Source organism: Sminthopsis crassicaudata, chromosome 2, assembly GCF_048593235.1.
Source record: "Sminthopsis crassicaudata isolate SCR6 chromosome 2, ASM4859323v1, whole genome shotgun sequence".
NCBI classification, from domain to species: Eukaryota; Metazoa; Chordata; class Mammalia; order Dasyuromorphia; family Dasyuridae; genus Sminthopsis; species Sminthopsis crassicaudata.
Genome location: NC_133618.1, coordinates 607,882,126 through 607,899,205, shown reverse-complemented (window position 1 = coordinate 607,899,205; position 17,080 = coordinate 607,882,126). Strand labels below are relative to the sequence as shown.

The 17,080-nt window shown below is 33.6% G+C and overlaps 1 protein-coding gene across 2 annotated transcripts in view; it reads right to left on the bottom strand.

The window, feature by feature from the left end:
- Positions 1–17,080, bottom strand: part of TBC1D12 (TBC1 domain family member 12) — a 122,914-nt gene that overhangs the window by 39,224 nt on the left and 66,610 nt on the right. For both annotated transcript variants that reach the window (XM_074295924.1, XM_074295923.1), the window contains exons 3-6: positions 15,125–15,240; positions 3,948–4,030; positions 1,101–1,218; positions 673–779 (exon numbers count right to left, since the gene is read on the bottom strand). In XM_074295924.1, coding sequence (XP_074152025.1) covers positions 673–779; positions 1,101–1,218; positions 3,948–4,030; positions 15,125–15,240 — 424 coding nt within the window. The remainder of the gene's footprint in view (positions 1–672; positions 780–1,100; positions 1,219–3,947; positions 4,031–15,124; positions 15,241–17,080) is intronic.

Here is a 17,080-nt window from a genome sequence, read left to right as displayed (position 1 = left end):
AGGGATGATCTGGGAGTTTCGAATTCCTTGTGTCCCTCAATCAATTGTGGGATGGCGAAAATGTCTCTTTTGGACTATCACTTGTCGCCTATTAGTGCCCTCATCAAAGAGCCTTCCTTCATGATATGTACCAAAGAGTCTCATTATCAACTACCACCCTTGTGACAGCTACCTCTATAATCTTTTACACACTGCTTTTCCTTCCACTGTCACTATCCTAATTCAAGTAACAGGAACTCTTAGAGCAATTTCTTAACTACTGTCCTTGCCTCCAAAGAAAGTATTCTCCCCTCTCTAATTTATGCTTCCCTGGCCGATCCAAAAAAAAAAAAAAAATCTTCCTATTGCCACATCTAACAACTTCCAGCATACTCCTGTTGTTTAGTAAACCTGGGGGCAGGCCTCTCTCAGTGTTACTCATGCCACCACCATGTTAGTAGTGGTGGCTCTGCCATGTAGAGGCCAGCCCCGATCTGCTGAAATTTTTCCAATTCTACTTCTGGCATTGCTTCTCTCAGAGTAGATGCTCTCACAATGTGTGACTTTCTGAGGCAGAGCGATTCGCTTCATGTGTCTGTCCCCAGTAGCCAGGATGGTGTGCAGGGTAGAACAATTCTAACAGAAGAAGCCCAGCACTACACTTAGGTCTATGTGGGAACATGGAATACAAACCCGGAGTGATGTTGAGTTCGTTTCCCACAGCTAGACTCCATACTTTTCCACGAACACTAGGGGGCAGTCCTTGCCACCACAATTCTCGAACTCTTCTTGTACTACGCCTTGAAATAAAGGGAGGCAGAGAATGTTATTTAATGGAGAAAATAATAGTTATGTCATGACTTACCTAGCCTGTAATTCTGGGGAAGAATGCAATGCATTCTCTTTAGCTTTCCTATTATCAGAGGACAAAACCCACGAAAGGATAACATTTCAAAGGGAAGCAATGATTACACACACACACACTTTTTTGAGGAAAATTGTGTTCTATGACTATGGCTAGATTCAAACTACATAGCTATAATCAAAAGACAAATGAGAAATAAGGAAAAACTGGAAAGAAGATGCATAAAATATATAATTTCAGGAAAATTCTCACTTACATTCCTTCCCAATTTGGTAGTATCTCATTGACCCATATCACCATCGCACTTGCTATATTCTCTTCTTGTTTAAATCGTTCTTTCATTATTTGCTTCCTTTTGTGTGCTTCTTTAATTTCTGTATTAAACATTAAAAAACTTGATCATTTTAAATAAGTTACCTTAAAACTCTCTAAGTTTACAATAAAAGTTACTTCCATGTCAAGGTCACAGAGTTCCTGATTCCTGATTTTTTTTTTAACTGTGCTATATACTGTTCTCCTCTTTCCTGACCTTAAAAAAAAAATAATCAAGCCACATAGAAACTTATTTTTCAAAGGACCAAAAGCAAAAGCAACAATAATAAGTTTAATAATACAACTTCCTAATTCTTTATTACAGAAAAATGGCTGAGAGGAATGGAAAGGAAGAAACATAGGGAAAAATGCAGGCCACAAAAAAAAAAAAGAAAATCTATCAAAAATGTAACTTCTCAAAAAAAAAAACCTTCTTTAAGAACCAATTTTCAGAACTCATCTTTTACACCAATATACAACTTTATACAAGAAGTACATGGGGTTCACTAAGTCAACGACCTAAAAACCAACATACAATTGAACTTTTTTTAAAAATTGTTATTGTGCTGTTAAGATTTCTCTTTCCTTACATAAAATGTGTAAAAAAGTTCAAAATTCATAACAATGTATACTACACATATCATCAGAACAATTATTCTTTAAGTCTCCAGATACCCACCACTTTGTAAACTCTAAAGTACTAGATAAAAAGTGAGATTATTCTAACAGTAAAGAGGAAGCAAAGTATAGTAGACAATCAACCAGTCTTGAAGAAAGGAACCCTAAATTGAAAACTTGCCCTTGACACATTCCAATAAGTATGACCCAGGAAATTTGCTTAAAATCACAGTGTTCCAGGCAAATCTCTGATATTCTGATTTATAAACTAGCTAATTATCTTCTATTAATGGAAGGAATTTGCAATCCAGGATTTTCATAGACAAATTAATTTCAGGTCTAAAAAAAATCAATTATAATGAATTATTATTGTATTCTTGCTTTTTTCCATTCTTTAATGAAAACAAGAGCAAGGTTACTAGGATCTTCTACTCACTGATGACTACTTTAAATAGTATAAATTTAAAAGTAACTGAATTTAATGGTTGCCACTTAGCACCATAAAGCTCTATCCATTGTACTTTCCTTTCCCAGGAAATCTCTTTATCCTGCAGGACTGACTCTTACCTGGTCTTTATATCTCAACAGTCCCTTCCATCCCTCTGCCTGGAAGGTAGGACTATAAGCTCCAGAACCTCTATTTAAAGAGGGCTCAGAATTGATTTTTTCCACCATTTCCCACTAGCTAAACTGTTTTGGATTTCTTTAGACTTCTACATCATCCCCCACCATCAAGTACCTTCTTCACTACTCTCCCATTCTTTTCAACTTCCTTTCTCTAATAGATTATAAACTCCTTGAGGCCCAGGACTGTATTTTTGTTTTTATATATATTTGTATCCTCAGCATTTAGCATAGAGAAGATACTTTACTGAAAATCAATAATTGTTTTAAGATAAAAAAAAAATTTGTATTTGGGCTGGGGAAACCCTACTTTCACAAATCTCACAAAAGCCACGAGTAGGTGTTACCATAATAATTAATTTTTGTTCTTATTATAAGCAACAGGAAAACCGAAAGGAACACTGAACTAGGAATCAGAAAATCAGCAATCTAGTCCCAGGTGTTCTACTTTATTAGTTATGAGATCTTGTACAAGTCCTTAAACAATCTGAATTTAAGTTTTCATATCTGTAAAATGGGAATAATAATAATACTAATGGCTCCCTTATCCCTTCACAGCATTGTTGTGAGAATAAAATGTATTAGGAAGCAATCTGTAAATTGTAAAGATAATATGTAAATACCAAGTATTGTGAAAATAATCTTCTATATTAGTAAATTTATAATGCACAGGTCAATGTATGTAACTTTTTATGAACCTCTGAATTTTTTAGATATTGCAAAGGATAAATTAGGAAGGGATTAAGCTCTCAACTCAGAGATGTTGACTCTAAGGACAACTGCCAAATTTTAAATTTATGTGATCTGTCACTTAAAATACAAGTAATATACTGCATACTGCATTAACATTTAATAAATAATACCATTGTATAAGAAATAATATTATTCCTTATTATTAATTTGACACCAGAAAAGGCATGACAATAAAAAGTGATAGCTTCTACAACTGGGATTCTGGAGACAATAAAATATTTTTCTGAAAGTCTCAAAGATGGTAAAACAATTTTAGTTCAACCCATTTCCAAAGTCAATCCCATTCCCACTTGGGAAGTTCTAAGCCATTCAATATTTAAAAGTAATTCATTTTCAAAATACCAAAAAGAAAACTATAATAATGAAAAATCATTAAGAAAACCTAAATGAAGATAGCAGTAACAACAATATTAACTATTTGTTTTAATAAAATAAATATTTTTGTGGCAAGAGGAAGTTCATCTGCTTTTCAATTTTCCCTGATAAATCATTAGCACTCCTAAGTCAGATATGATCGCAGAAAGGTACTGTGTCCTTCAAGGTTTTTAATAGTTACCACAGCATTCTCTCAATTAAAGCTGAACTAAAGTTAATAAACTATTTTAAGGTACCAATAAAATAAATAAAAAGTATGGCTACTGAGCTTACAGATATTACAGATAAAGAATCACTTCACATCAAAGAATTGCTCAAATTTTAATATATTTTTAGTGGTTATCTTATTCTTTTCTTTCATTGATTTAAACAAATCTGTGACTAAATTTTACTATCAATTTATAGTCTGATAACTTTATACCTCGTTTTTTAGCTTCAGCCACCATTTCATCATATTCTTGTCTATGACGTAAAGCTTCTTCAATTGATTTGGCAGGAAGATTTCTGAAAAATAAAATGCTAGAGTAAGTCAATTATTATTTTTGTTTGTTTTCTGCTGAGGTTGCCCAGGGTCACATAGTTAGGAAGTGTTAAGTATCTAAGACTAGATTTGAACTCAGATAGACCTGACTTCAGGGCTGGTACTTTATCCACTGCACCACCTAGCTGCCCCAAGATCAATTATTTTTAAAACACTGCCTTTTGATTTGTTAATCTTTCCTTTTTTAAAGCAAGAATAATGGAAAGGCTAATTTCAAATTAGTCACATTTCAAATGTTTCATATCTTAATCACAATTCATTCTGATTCAAAAATTGATCATTTAAATTTTATCTGCATACATATGTAGATTTTGTTTTATTGACTCAATGAGGGGAAGCTGTTTTAGGAAAGAACAGTGAATCTTAAGTTCTTTCACTAAGTGATATAAATATTAACTGGAACAAATTAAAATAATTAAATTCATTTATACGCAATAATAAACCTTCAACTTTTTTCATCTTTAAAAAAAGTTTTAATAGTATATCTTTTTGCTACCATCACTTACTTTACACAATTTCAAACTATGGGCACAAACTTTGATAGTTATTCTTTAATTCATCATGAAACCATTCTTTTATCAAATGGGTTACTAAATACTTATTTGTTGAAAAATCTATTTTTATATTAATTATATTAATTAATAGTAGATATTAATTTAAAACTCCTAGGTTTTAATGAGGTTTAAATCAAGAAAGCTCAATCTAATCTCCAGTGACTGAATTTCCTGTGGCATGTGTGATGTGGAATATGGCATGGTGCCAGGCCATAATACATTTAAAAATATCTATAATTCTGGAGCAACTCTTCTTCTCAGCATTATCAACATATTTGTCAAAGATCATCCTCCTATCAATGAAGATAAGACTTCTTAGACCAGAAGAAGTAAGAAATTCTCTAAAATACACTTTTTAGAATTTACATTTATAGGCTTGAGAAGAAGCTTTGATTTTACAAACTTATCTGACCTTCTGACAATGGTTTTCCGAGCTCTGAATAAGTCTTAGATACCAAAATTATTTTCCCCCTTAATTTTCAGTCATCTTTTTATATATTTTCTATTATTTGACCCCTGGATAAGTAGTTAATCACAGCAATGATATGCAACTATTTTCTCACTCATCATCTTATTCTTTCAATGTCAACAAGTTTATAATGCAATATAAAGGAATCAATAATATGCTCTTCTCTTTCCCTGGCCTCCAGATCACTTTCATGGTCTTTGCTTGCTTCCCCCTCTCCCCACTAGTATTTTATTTTTCCAAATACAAGATAATTTTCAAAATTCATTTTTGTAAAACTTATGGTTTCAAACTTTTCCCCTCTCTCTCTCCCTCTTTCCCTTCCCTGTGATTTTTTGCTTGTTTCTTGAGAATTAGGCTTTTACAACATTAATCTGTCAACAGTTGGTGGTTTTTGTTTTTGACTAAATTTCCCCTTGCATTTTAGTATGCCTGACCCTCTGCAGACTTGAATAATTCTTCAAATACCTGACTTTCCTACACCAACAGCTGTGACAATATCTCTTAAATTGTGTTTTTAAGAGTGCCAATTTTTATACTTATCCTTAAAAAAATTAGCCATTCTTAAAAGACACAGAATTAAAGTCAACAAAATAAAGCATTAAAAAGTTGACACAAAATAAAGTAATTTTTTTTATAGTTTTAAATTTTATTTCATTTGTAACTCATTTAACTTTTCCTTTAAGAATTTGGATGCTATGCCACTTGGAACATTTATGTTTAATATTTATCTTACTTTTGTTTATACTACCATTTTTTTTACAAATTAATTTTATAATTATAACCTTTTTTTTTTGACAGTACATATGCATGGGTAATTTTTTATAACATCATCCCTTGCACTCACTTCTGTTCCGAATTTTCCCCTCATTCCCTCTACCTCCTCCCCTAGATGGCAGGCAGTCCCATACATGTTAAATATCTTATAGTATATCCTAGACACAATATATGTGTGCAGAAATGAATTTCTTTTTGCACCAGAAGAATTAGATTCAGAAGGTAAAAATAACCTGGGAAGAAAAACAAAAATGCAAAAAGTTTACACTCATTTCCCATTGTTCCTTCTCTGGGTGTAGCTGATTCTGTCCATCATTGATCAATTGGAACTGAATTAGATCTTCTGTTTGTTGAAGACATCCACTTCTATCAGAATACATCTTCATACAGTATTGTTGTTGAAGTGTATAATGATCTCCTGGTTCTGCTCATTTCACTCAGCATCAGTTGATGTAAGTCTCTCCAAGCTTCTCTGTATTCATCCTGCTGTCATTTCTTACAGAACAATAATATTCCATAACATTCATATACCATATGTGCCCATTCTCCAATTGATGGGCATCCATTCATTTTCCAGTTTCTAGCCACTACAAAAAGGGCTGCCACAAACATTTTGGCACATACAGGTCCCTTTCCCATCTTTAGTATTTCTTTGGGATATAAGCCCAGTAGGAGCACTGCTGGATCAAAGGGTATGCACAATTTGATGACTTTGTGGGCATAATTCCAGATTGCTCTCCAGAATGGTTGGATTCTTTCACAACTTCACCAACAATGCATCAGTCCCAGTTTTCCCACAGCCCCTCCAACATTCATCATTATCTTTTCCTGTCATCTTAGCCAATCTGACAGGTGTGTAGTAGTATCTCAGAGTTGTCTTAATTTGCATTTCTCTGATCAATAGTGATTTGGATCTTTCATATGAATGGAAATAATTTCAATTTCATCATCTGAAAACTGTTTGTTCATATCCTTTGACCATTGATCAAATGGAGAATGGCTTGATTTCTTATAAATTAGAGTCAGTTCTCTATATATTTTGGAAATGAGGCCTTTATCAGAACCTTTAACTGTAAAAATATTTTCCCAGTTTGTTACTTCCCTTTTGTTTGTTTTGTTTGTTGTTTGCATTAGTTTTGTTGGTACAAAAGCTTTTTAATTTGATGTAATCAAAATTTTCTATTTTGTGATTAATAATGATCTCTAGTCACAAATTCCTTCCTCCTCCATAAGTCTGAGAGGTAAACTATCCTATGTTCCTCTAATTTATTTATGATTTTGTTCTTTATGCCTAAATCATGGACCCATTTTGATCTTATCTTAGTATGTGGTGTTAAGTGTGGGTCCATGCCTAGTTTCTGCCAGTTTTCCCAGCAGTTTTTGTCAAATAATGAATTCCTTATCCCAAAAGTTGGGATCTTTGAGTTTGTCAAACACTAGATTGCTATAGTTATTCACTATTTTGTCTTGTGAATCTAACCTATTCCACTGATCAACTAGTCTATTTCTTAGCCAATACCAAATGGTTTTGGTGATTGCTGCTTTATAATATAGTTTTAGATCAGGTACAGCTAAGCCATCTTCATTTGATTTTTTTTTTTCATTAATTCCCTTTAAATTCTCAACCTTTTGTTCTTCCATATGAATTTTGTTGTTATTTTTTCTATAGGTCATTAAAATAGAGTCTGATTGGTATAGCATTAAATAAATAGATTCGTTTAGGGAGTATTGTCATCTTTATTATATTTGCTCAGCCTATCCAAGAGCATTTAATGTCTTTCCAATTATTTAAATCTGACTTTATTTTTGTGGCAAGTGTTCTGTAATTTTGCTCATATAATTCCTGACTTTCCTTTGGTAGATAGATTCCCAAATATTTTATATTATCAACAGTTATTTTGAATGGAATTTCTCTTTGTATCTCTTGCTGTTAGATTTGTTGGTGATGTATATTAAATGCTGAGGATTTATGTGGATTTATTTTATATCCTGGAACTTTGTTAAAGTTGTGAATTACTTCTAATAGCTTTTTCATAGAATCTCTGGGGTTTTCTAAATATACCATCATATCATCTGCAAAGAGTGATAGTTTGGTTTCCCCATTACCTACTCTAATTCTTTTAATCTCTTTCTCGACTCTTATTGCCGAGGCTAGTGTTTCTAATACAATACTGAATAGTAATGATGATAGTGGGCAACCTTGTTTCACTCCTGATCTTACTGGGAAAGGTCCCAGTTTATCCCCATTACATATGATGCTTACTGATGGTTTTAAATATATGCTCCTATTTTAAGGAATAGTCCATTTATTCCTATACTCTCAAGTGTTTTTAGTAGGAATGGATGTTGGATTTTATCAAATGCTTTTTGTCCATCTATTGAGATGATATTGTTTTTGTTAATTTGATTATTAATATGGTCAATTATACTAATAGTTTTCCTAATATTAAACCAGCCTTGCATTTCTGGTATAAATCCTACTTGATCATGGTGTATTATCGTGGGGATGATTTTCTGTAGTCTTTTTGCTAATATCTTATTTAAGATTTTAGCATCAATATTCATTAAGGAGATTGGTCTATAGCAGGGATTCTAAAACTACGGCCAGCAGGCCAGATGCAGCACGCTGAGGACATTTATGCAGCCTGCCAGGTTATGGCAAAATCAGACCGGAAGTGACATTTGACCTAAACTTGCATTAGCAATGCACACTTCCAGCAGTGGGCTGAGGCGGCAGAGACAGAGTGTCCGGCCCTCCAACAGTGAACTGGCCCCATATTTAAAAAGTTTGAGGTCTACTGGTCTATAGTTTTCTTTCTCAGTTTTCAACCTACCTGGTTTAGGTTATCAGTACCATGTCTGTGTCATAAAAGGAATTTGGTAGGACTCCTTCATTCCAGATTTTTTCAAATAGTTTATATAACATTGGGGCTAATTGTTCTTTAAATGTTTGGTAGAATTCACATGTAAATCCATCTGGTTCTGGGGATTTTTTCTTAGGGAGCTTGTAATGTGCTGTTGTCTCCAGAAACTGACAATCACTCTCTGGTCTAGAGGAGAGACTTCTTCCTCCAGAGAGCCGCCTCAACTCTGGCCCAGACAAGACTCTCCATCTCTCAAGTGCCGCCCTCTTTTATCCTCCCAGAGAATGGGCGTGGGATAACGCAAGAACTTCTGGGAAAAATTACTTCAACCAATGAACTTGCTCCTCCTAAGCATGTAAGTTCTTCCCCAGGAGTAGGCTGGAACTAGAGAATTATTAAGTACCAACTTAGCACTTAGTAAGAACCTAATACCTCATTATCTCATTAGCACTTAGAAAGAACTTAACAGAAGTTGATTAATAGCGTGTTCTATTTCTTTTTCTGAAATGGGACTATTTAAGCAATTTACTTTCTCCTCTGTTAATCTGGGAAGCCTCTATTTTTGGAGGTAGTCATCCATTTCACTTAGGTTATCAAATTTAATGGCATAAAATTGGGCAAAGTAACTCCTTAATATTGCTCTAATTTCTTCTTCATTGATGGAAAGTTCCCCCTTTTCATTTTTAAGACTAACAATTTGACTTTCCTCTTTCCTTTTTCTGATCAGATTTACCAAAGGTTTATCTATTTTATTGGTTTTTTCATAAAACCAACTTTTAGTTTTATTAATTTAATAGTTTTTTTAACTTTCAATATTATTAATTTCTCCTTTTAATTTTAGAATTTCAAGCTTAATATTTGATTGGGGGTTTTTAACATGGTCTTTTTCTAGCTTTTTAAGTTGCAAGCCCAATTCATTGATCTTCTCTTTATTTTATTCAAGTAAGCCTCTAAAGATATAAAATTTCCCCTTATTACCGCTTTAGCTGCATCCCACAAATTTTGGTATGATGTCTCATCGTTGTCATTATCTTGAATGAATTTATTAATTATGTCTATAATTTGCTGTTTCATCCAATCATTCTTTAAGATGAGATTATTTAGTTTTTGGTCTATTTACTCCTAACTTTTTATTGAATGTAGTTTTTATTGCACTGTGATCTGAAAAGAAAGTATTTACTATTTCTGCCTTCCTGCATTTAATTTAGAGATAGTTATATCCTAATATATGGTCAATTTTTGTATAGGCTCCATGAACTGCTGAGAAGAAAGTATACTCCTTTCTATCACCATTCAGTTTTCTCCAAAGATCTGTCATACCTGATTTTTCTAATATTCTATTTACCTCTTTCTTTCTTATTTGTTTTGTGGTTTGATTTATCTACTTCTGAGAGTGCAAGGTTGCTGTCTATTTTTTGCAACTCTCTTAACTTCCCCTTTAGGAAGTTAGATGCTATACCACTTGGTGCATATATGTTTAGTATTAATATTGCTTCATTGTCTATGCTACCCTTTAGCAAGATATAGTTTCCTTCCTTATCTCTTTTAATTAGATTAATTTTTGCTTTTGCTTGATCTGAGATAAGGATGGCTACCCCTGCTTTTCTGACTTCACCTGAAGCATAATAGATTCTGAATCAGCCTTTTACCTTTACTCTGTATGTATCTCCCTGCTTTAAATGTGTTTCCTGTAAACAACATATCATAGGGTTCTGACTTCTGATCCAGTCTGCTATCCGCCTCTGCTTAATGGGAGAGTTCCTCCCATTCACATTTACAATTAAAATTACTAATTCTGTATTTCCTGCCATCATACTATTCCCAAATTATGCTTTTTTTTTCCTTGCCTCCCCCCTCGAACCCCTTCCCCAGTATTAAACTTATGGGCCCCATTTGCATCATGCAATCAGCCCTCCTTTTTTATCCCTCCCTCCTCCTTTTAAATACTTTCCCCTTTTTTTGTACCCTTCCCTTATTACTCTTTTCCTTTTCCTTTTCTCCGTCCCACTTTTTAATGAGGTGAAAGAATTCTCTGTAAAACAAATATGTCAATTATTTTCTCTTTGAGCCAACTCTGATGAGAGTAAGATTCACACAATGTTCTTCCCCCTCTCTAAATTCCCTCAGATATGATAGGTTTTCTTTGCCTCGTTGTAGGATGTAGTTTCCCTCTTTTTATCTCCCCTTTCCCCTTTTTCTGGCACTATCCCCTTTCCATTTCTACTTCCCTTTTTTATGCCATATCAGTAAAATCAAATTATATATGTGGACTTTATATATATCCACAATAGAAATACAGTTCTCAAGAGTTCCTTTTACTTTTTTCTGCTTCTCTTGAGTCCTATGGTTGGAGATCAAATTTTTTGTTTAGATTTGGTTTTTTCCTTAGAAACAAATGAAATTCATCTGTTTCATTAAATCATCTTCTTCCATGGAAGAAATGCTCAGCTTAGCTGGGTAGTTTATTCTTGGTTGCATTCCAAGTTCTTTTGCCTTTCAGAATATCAGATTCCAGGCCTTTTGATCCTTTAATGTGGATGCAGCCAGATCTTGAGTGACCCTTATTGTGGCACCTCGGTATTTGAATTATTTTTTCCTGGCTGCTTGTAATATTTTTTCCTTAGTCTGATAGTTCTGAAATTTGGCTACAATATTCCATGGAGTTTTTGTTGTTGTTGTTGTTTTGTTTTTTAAGGGTCTTTTTCAGAATGTGTTTGATGAATTCTTTCAATGCCTATTTTCCCTTCTGGTTCTGTTACCTCTGGGCAGTTCTCTTTGATGATTTCCTATACAATAGTATCTATCCTCTTTTTTTTCACCATAATTTCCTGGAACTCCAATAATCCTCAGATTATCTCTCCTAGATCTATTTTCTGGGTCTGTTGTTTTTCCAAGTAGATATGAAATATTTTTCTATTTTTTCATTTTTTTTTTTGGGGGGGGGGTTTTGCTTGACGGATTCTTGATGTCTCAATCATTCATTTCTATTTGTTCAGGTCTGATTTTTAATGAGTTATTTTCTTCATTAGCTTTTTTTTTTACTTCTTTTTGTATATGTCCAATTGAGTTTTTAAATGAGTTGTTTTGCTCTATAGAATTTTTTTCCATTTCACTATATATATATATATATATATATATATATATATATATATATATATATATATATATATATATATATATTTTTTTTTTTTTTTTTTTTTTTGGTGAGTTATTTTCTTTTTCCAATTCACAAATCCTACTTTCCTGGGAATTCTTTATCTTTTCCAATTCACAAATTCTGTTTCCCTGTACTTCCTGGGAGTTTTTTACCTTTTCCAATTCACATTTCAGGAAGTTGTTTACCTTTTCCAGTTCACATTTCAGGATGTTGCTACTCTCTTGCATAGCTTCTCTTTCCTTTCCCCATTTTTTCTTCTAGCTCTCTTTTAAGATTTTTAATAGTCTCTTCTAGGACAGTCTTTTGTGTTGGGGACCAACAATTGTCTGGAGATTATCTGCTATTCGTCTCCCCGGGGTTGAATATCTGCTTTCTTTCTGTTTTGAAGCTATCAATTGTCCTTTAATTTTTTTACTCATTTTTTAAAGCCTGTAGTGTCTGCCTTTAGGGCCAGGAAGGTTACCAGCTTCCTCTGCAGAACAGGGATAGGTGTATGGATGGCCTGCCAACTGGCTACAAAGAGTGGCCAAGTGTGTGAGTGCTCTGGGAAATAGTTCCCCAATGTGGGGGTGCCCTGCGAAGAACCCCTCTGTGCAGATTAATGACTTCCCTGAGGCAAGTGGAGGAGCAGTGAAAGTGTCACTACCCCAATCCAAAGGCTGTTGAGGGGCTGTGGGTATTAGCAGTTTCCCAGTGAGTAGTCCTGTGTGGAGGAAAGTGATTCTGCCCTTGAAGCACAGTCACCCTGTGGAAGTTCTGTTGCCCCAGGCTGAGCGCTGCGCCCCCCACTATGCAGATTAGAGGCTGCCCCGGGCTGCACCCCCCTGCCATGTAGATTTGCAGTTGCCCTGGTCATGCTTCAGCGTACAGCTGCACAGTTACACTGGTCTATGCTGAGTCACTTCCGCTTTGGGGGGGGGGGGGGGTACAATCAGATCCTATTAGGTTCTGGAATGTTTAGAGTACCCTGTACCTCTGGCTCTAATCTCTCTGCTGGTTCATTGCTTTACAATCAAGGCAAAGCAGTCAGCCTATGGCAGAGTCGTTTCCACTATTCTTCTAGCCACAGAGGCTACCCCCATCCCTGATCCGCTCAGGACGCAAGACTTTCCTATTTCTCTGCCTGCCACTGGTCCGTTCCTGCCCCTCAGGACAAATCTGCTCTGGCAGTCCTCCAGATTATCTTCGGCTGGTAAGTTGTTGTACTTTTAATCTTTGTGAATTTCACCAATCAAACGCTATTTTTGAGGCTGAATTCAAAAATTGGTAGTGAGGGCATGAGAGGAGAAAACAGAGTCCCATGTGCCTTCTCCACCATCTTGGCTCTGCCAAAATTCAGTATTTAACCAGACGACTAAATGTAGAATAAAGGCTTGTTTTTGTTTTAACTTTAATTTGACTTAAAGGACTGGATTTAGTTTAACAAAATATTACCCTCTAAAATGTATTTTACAACAAAGTACCTCCTCTGCATGTCAAAATTAGGGTCCTTAAAAGGTATAACTGAAATAACCATAATTCAATAACATCATTCATATCACGTTAGGATAAAAAAAGGAATTACATGGTATCCAAAAGGCCACAACTGGATGGGAAATGAAAAAATTGTTCCCCTCAGCATTCTCCTTAAATGGAGAACATAGAGAAGCTCTCTGGTATTCATCTTGTAGGAGACAAACCCCAGTTTTGTTTTGTTTTGTTTTGTTTTAATTTATTTGATGTATAGTGAATTTTGGCCCAGTTTCTAATTGAAACAAGTGAAGAGTCTTTGTTTTTCATATGGATTTCTTATAACAGATTGTGGAGTTTGTTTTCTCACCTACTCTGCCATTTTCTTTTCATACTGTATTATTTAGTCAATTCACATTTAAAGCTATGGAGGGTAAGATTGTTTTCTTCCTTTGGTTTCCGTTAGATCATTCCATTTAGATTTTTTTTCCTCTTTATTAAATGAATTTTTTGCCACTGCAATTAGTTTTGGTTAAACTACTTTGATGCATTTTTATTTCCCTGGGTTCTATTTCTACTGTGCTCTGCTCTCACATGCCTTCTCTTTCCCTAGTTTTAAGTTTTACTTAAGTTATTGAATTTTCTTTATTGCATTTAATTTCTAATTCTTCCACTCTTTTCCCCCTTTTCTTTCTCCTTTAAGTGATTATTAAATGTAAGTGGATGGTAGAATGAATAGAGTACCAGGAAGACCTAAAATTTTATTTAGCTTCAAACATTTACTAGCTCTGTGATCCTGACAAGTCACTTTACTTGTCTGCATCAGTTTCATTTATAAATTGAAAATAATAATGGCATCTGGTTACTAGGATTGTCATAGCATAAGGATGGGATACAAATATTTCAAAGTGCTTTGTAAAACCTTAATGTGCTATATAAATGTTAGCTCTTAGTAGTAGTACTGTAGTGCAAAACAATTTAAACAATTAAAACATGAATATACATTAATGTGCTACAACGTTGGTGTATTACCAAAAATGTTGTCATGAATATATCACTGTGTTGTAAGAAATAATGAGATAAACTGACATAAAATGAAGTAAGCAGAACCAGGGAAACAATATACAAAATAATAATGGAAATGAAAAGGACAACAAAATAATAGAAAGTGAATGATCCAAAATGATACTGACAAGCTTGGCCCCAAAGAACAGATATGAGATGATACATCATTCCACTTCTTTGAAGTGGGAGGCTCTAAGGGGAGAATATTGTGTATATGAAATGTAAGACTTTTTGATGTGCTATTCTTGCTAAAATGTTTTTCCTTTTTTCTTTTATTCTTTATTTTAGGTAGTATCTCTTGCAAGGTGGGGAGGCAGGGGATTTAGATGATATAAATAAAGAAGCTATGAATAAAAATTTACTTTTTAAAAAGAACTTAAGACAGAAAATCTGACAGAGAAGATTGACAGCCAAACTCAAAGAGAGAAAACCTGGCTTTTGCTCTAAATAATTCTTTTAGATTATAAACTGCGGAAAAATATTCTTAATGCTTCATTGTCTAACTCAAGCCAACCTACAGAATCTACTCCTGGCTTGTGAATCAACAATATAATTTTTTCTTATGAGGACATCTTTTTGGAATGATTTTTTTCAAAAGCAATTTGTCAAATATAATGTCAAATTCAAAAACAAGAATGTTAAATACTTTTAGTGTGATAAGACAGATGAATCATTCTAGAATTAAAAGTATGAATGATACTACTAATGATCACTAAAACACTTACGATGGTCGGTCCTCAAGAATAAGAGCAGTAGTTGAAAGTGGTTCAAATTCAAAATTTTTACGTCTTGTGGATGGAAGTGGAGGTTTACATGTCCTCCCGGTTCGCGCTTCATATTCCTAAAGTTCAAAATAATAAATATTATTCAAAGATTTTACATTTTAAACTTTTATTTAATTGCTAACATTTAGTTATCAAAAACAAGATGTAGTATGCAAATATGTATATATTAACTTACAACTTTCATATGAATAAGAAAAAAATTTAAAAACTAAAAGAAATTTTAAAAACAAATTGAGAGTAATTATGTAACTTGTTATATAATGTATCAAATTCAGATATCTAACAATATGTAGGAATTTCATCAGTCATCAATCCCTCCCCAAAAAAGTAATGAAATATACTAAAAAACTTTTTTACTTACATATCAAAAACATGGTGTTCAGCTCTTAATTTAGATGATATTGCATTCTAGTCTCATTAGAAATAAACGAATATACCATTTAAATGTTGATACACACTTAAAAATCACAAATTAATGAAGTGATAATCTATATAATTTGGTGATAAACCAGTTGGTATAAAGAAAAACACCAAGTTTTAAAATAACATTAGCCCATCCAGTGAAATTAATCAAATTTTCAGATGATGGATAAAGAAATTCAAAACTGAAGTAACTCATGTAATCATATCAAGATTATTTGATAACCTTGGTCTCAATGCTATGGACCTATGATTTTTTCATTCAACTCCCTCCTTTTGTAGATGAGGAAACTGAAGGAGTGGGCTGACCTGCTCACACAGTTTGGAAAGCCAGGGCTCATGGATGCAGCTGGTTTGTACTGTACAAAATGTTATTTCTCTAGGTTCTATAGACCAAAGAGGACACGTCACTCTAAAAAATGTAAATACAATTTTAATGAACATTTTAGTGGATTATAAGATCCTGACAATGAAGTTTGCAAAGAATTGTATTTATATCATTTGATCCTTGCAGCACTGATAGATACTACAAGTATTCTTATTTCTATTTTTCAGATTAGGAAATTAAACTAGTAAGTTTTGAAGGTGTCATATGAATCTAGGTGTTTCTAACTCCATGTTTGGCATTCTTTCCACTATTCCACAAGAACCTCTTTTCCTAAAATGCATTTATATTTTATTATAATATATTATATTATACAATAATATATTATAATACCTTTCATCATTTAACATTGTACACAACACAAAAAATGGCTCCAATAAAATATAATAACAAATATCTACTCAGATCAGTGTATTTAAGTGCATAACACAGGATATATTATCCTTCTTTGATGGATCTAAAAACAGAACAAAGCAATACAATAATCTTGCTGGGTACTATTACTCATGATTTATAAGATATGGACTCTGTGATAAATGAATTTACAATCCAGTTAGAGAAACAGAACTGAACCCACATGAAACACCTGCTAAATACAAGAAAATATAGAATCAAATGAGACAATTATAGATTCGAAAGAGATCACTGTGTTAGACTAGATGTAGTGGACTTTATAGAAGAAGTGACACCTAAAAAGATAAAGAAATACAAAAGGATAAAGACTTTCTAGGAAGGGAGTGTCACCAAAAACATACTGGCAGAATTGATTAACATGGAAGATAAAGTATTCAAGGCCAAATGTATATTGGGCATTATTTCTTTAAAATATCAATGCAGCACACAGCATCATGAAACAATATCAAGCTCTCCAATCTAATAAAAAATTTAAGCAAGAAAAAGATGAAGACAACACAGTCCTTGCCTACAAGGAATCTGTCGTCTTTAAGTAAAGGTATTAAGCACAAAAATTAGTTTTATTATTAAATGTGAATGAGATGAGGTAAGATCTTTCAAGACAGTTGTGAAAATCGAGTAAGGCTTCATCTACTTCAGTGTTTGAGTAGGCCTGAAGGACTCTGAACATGGAGTGG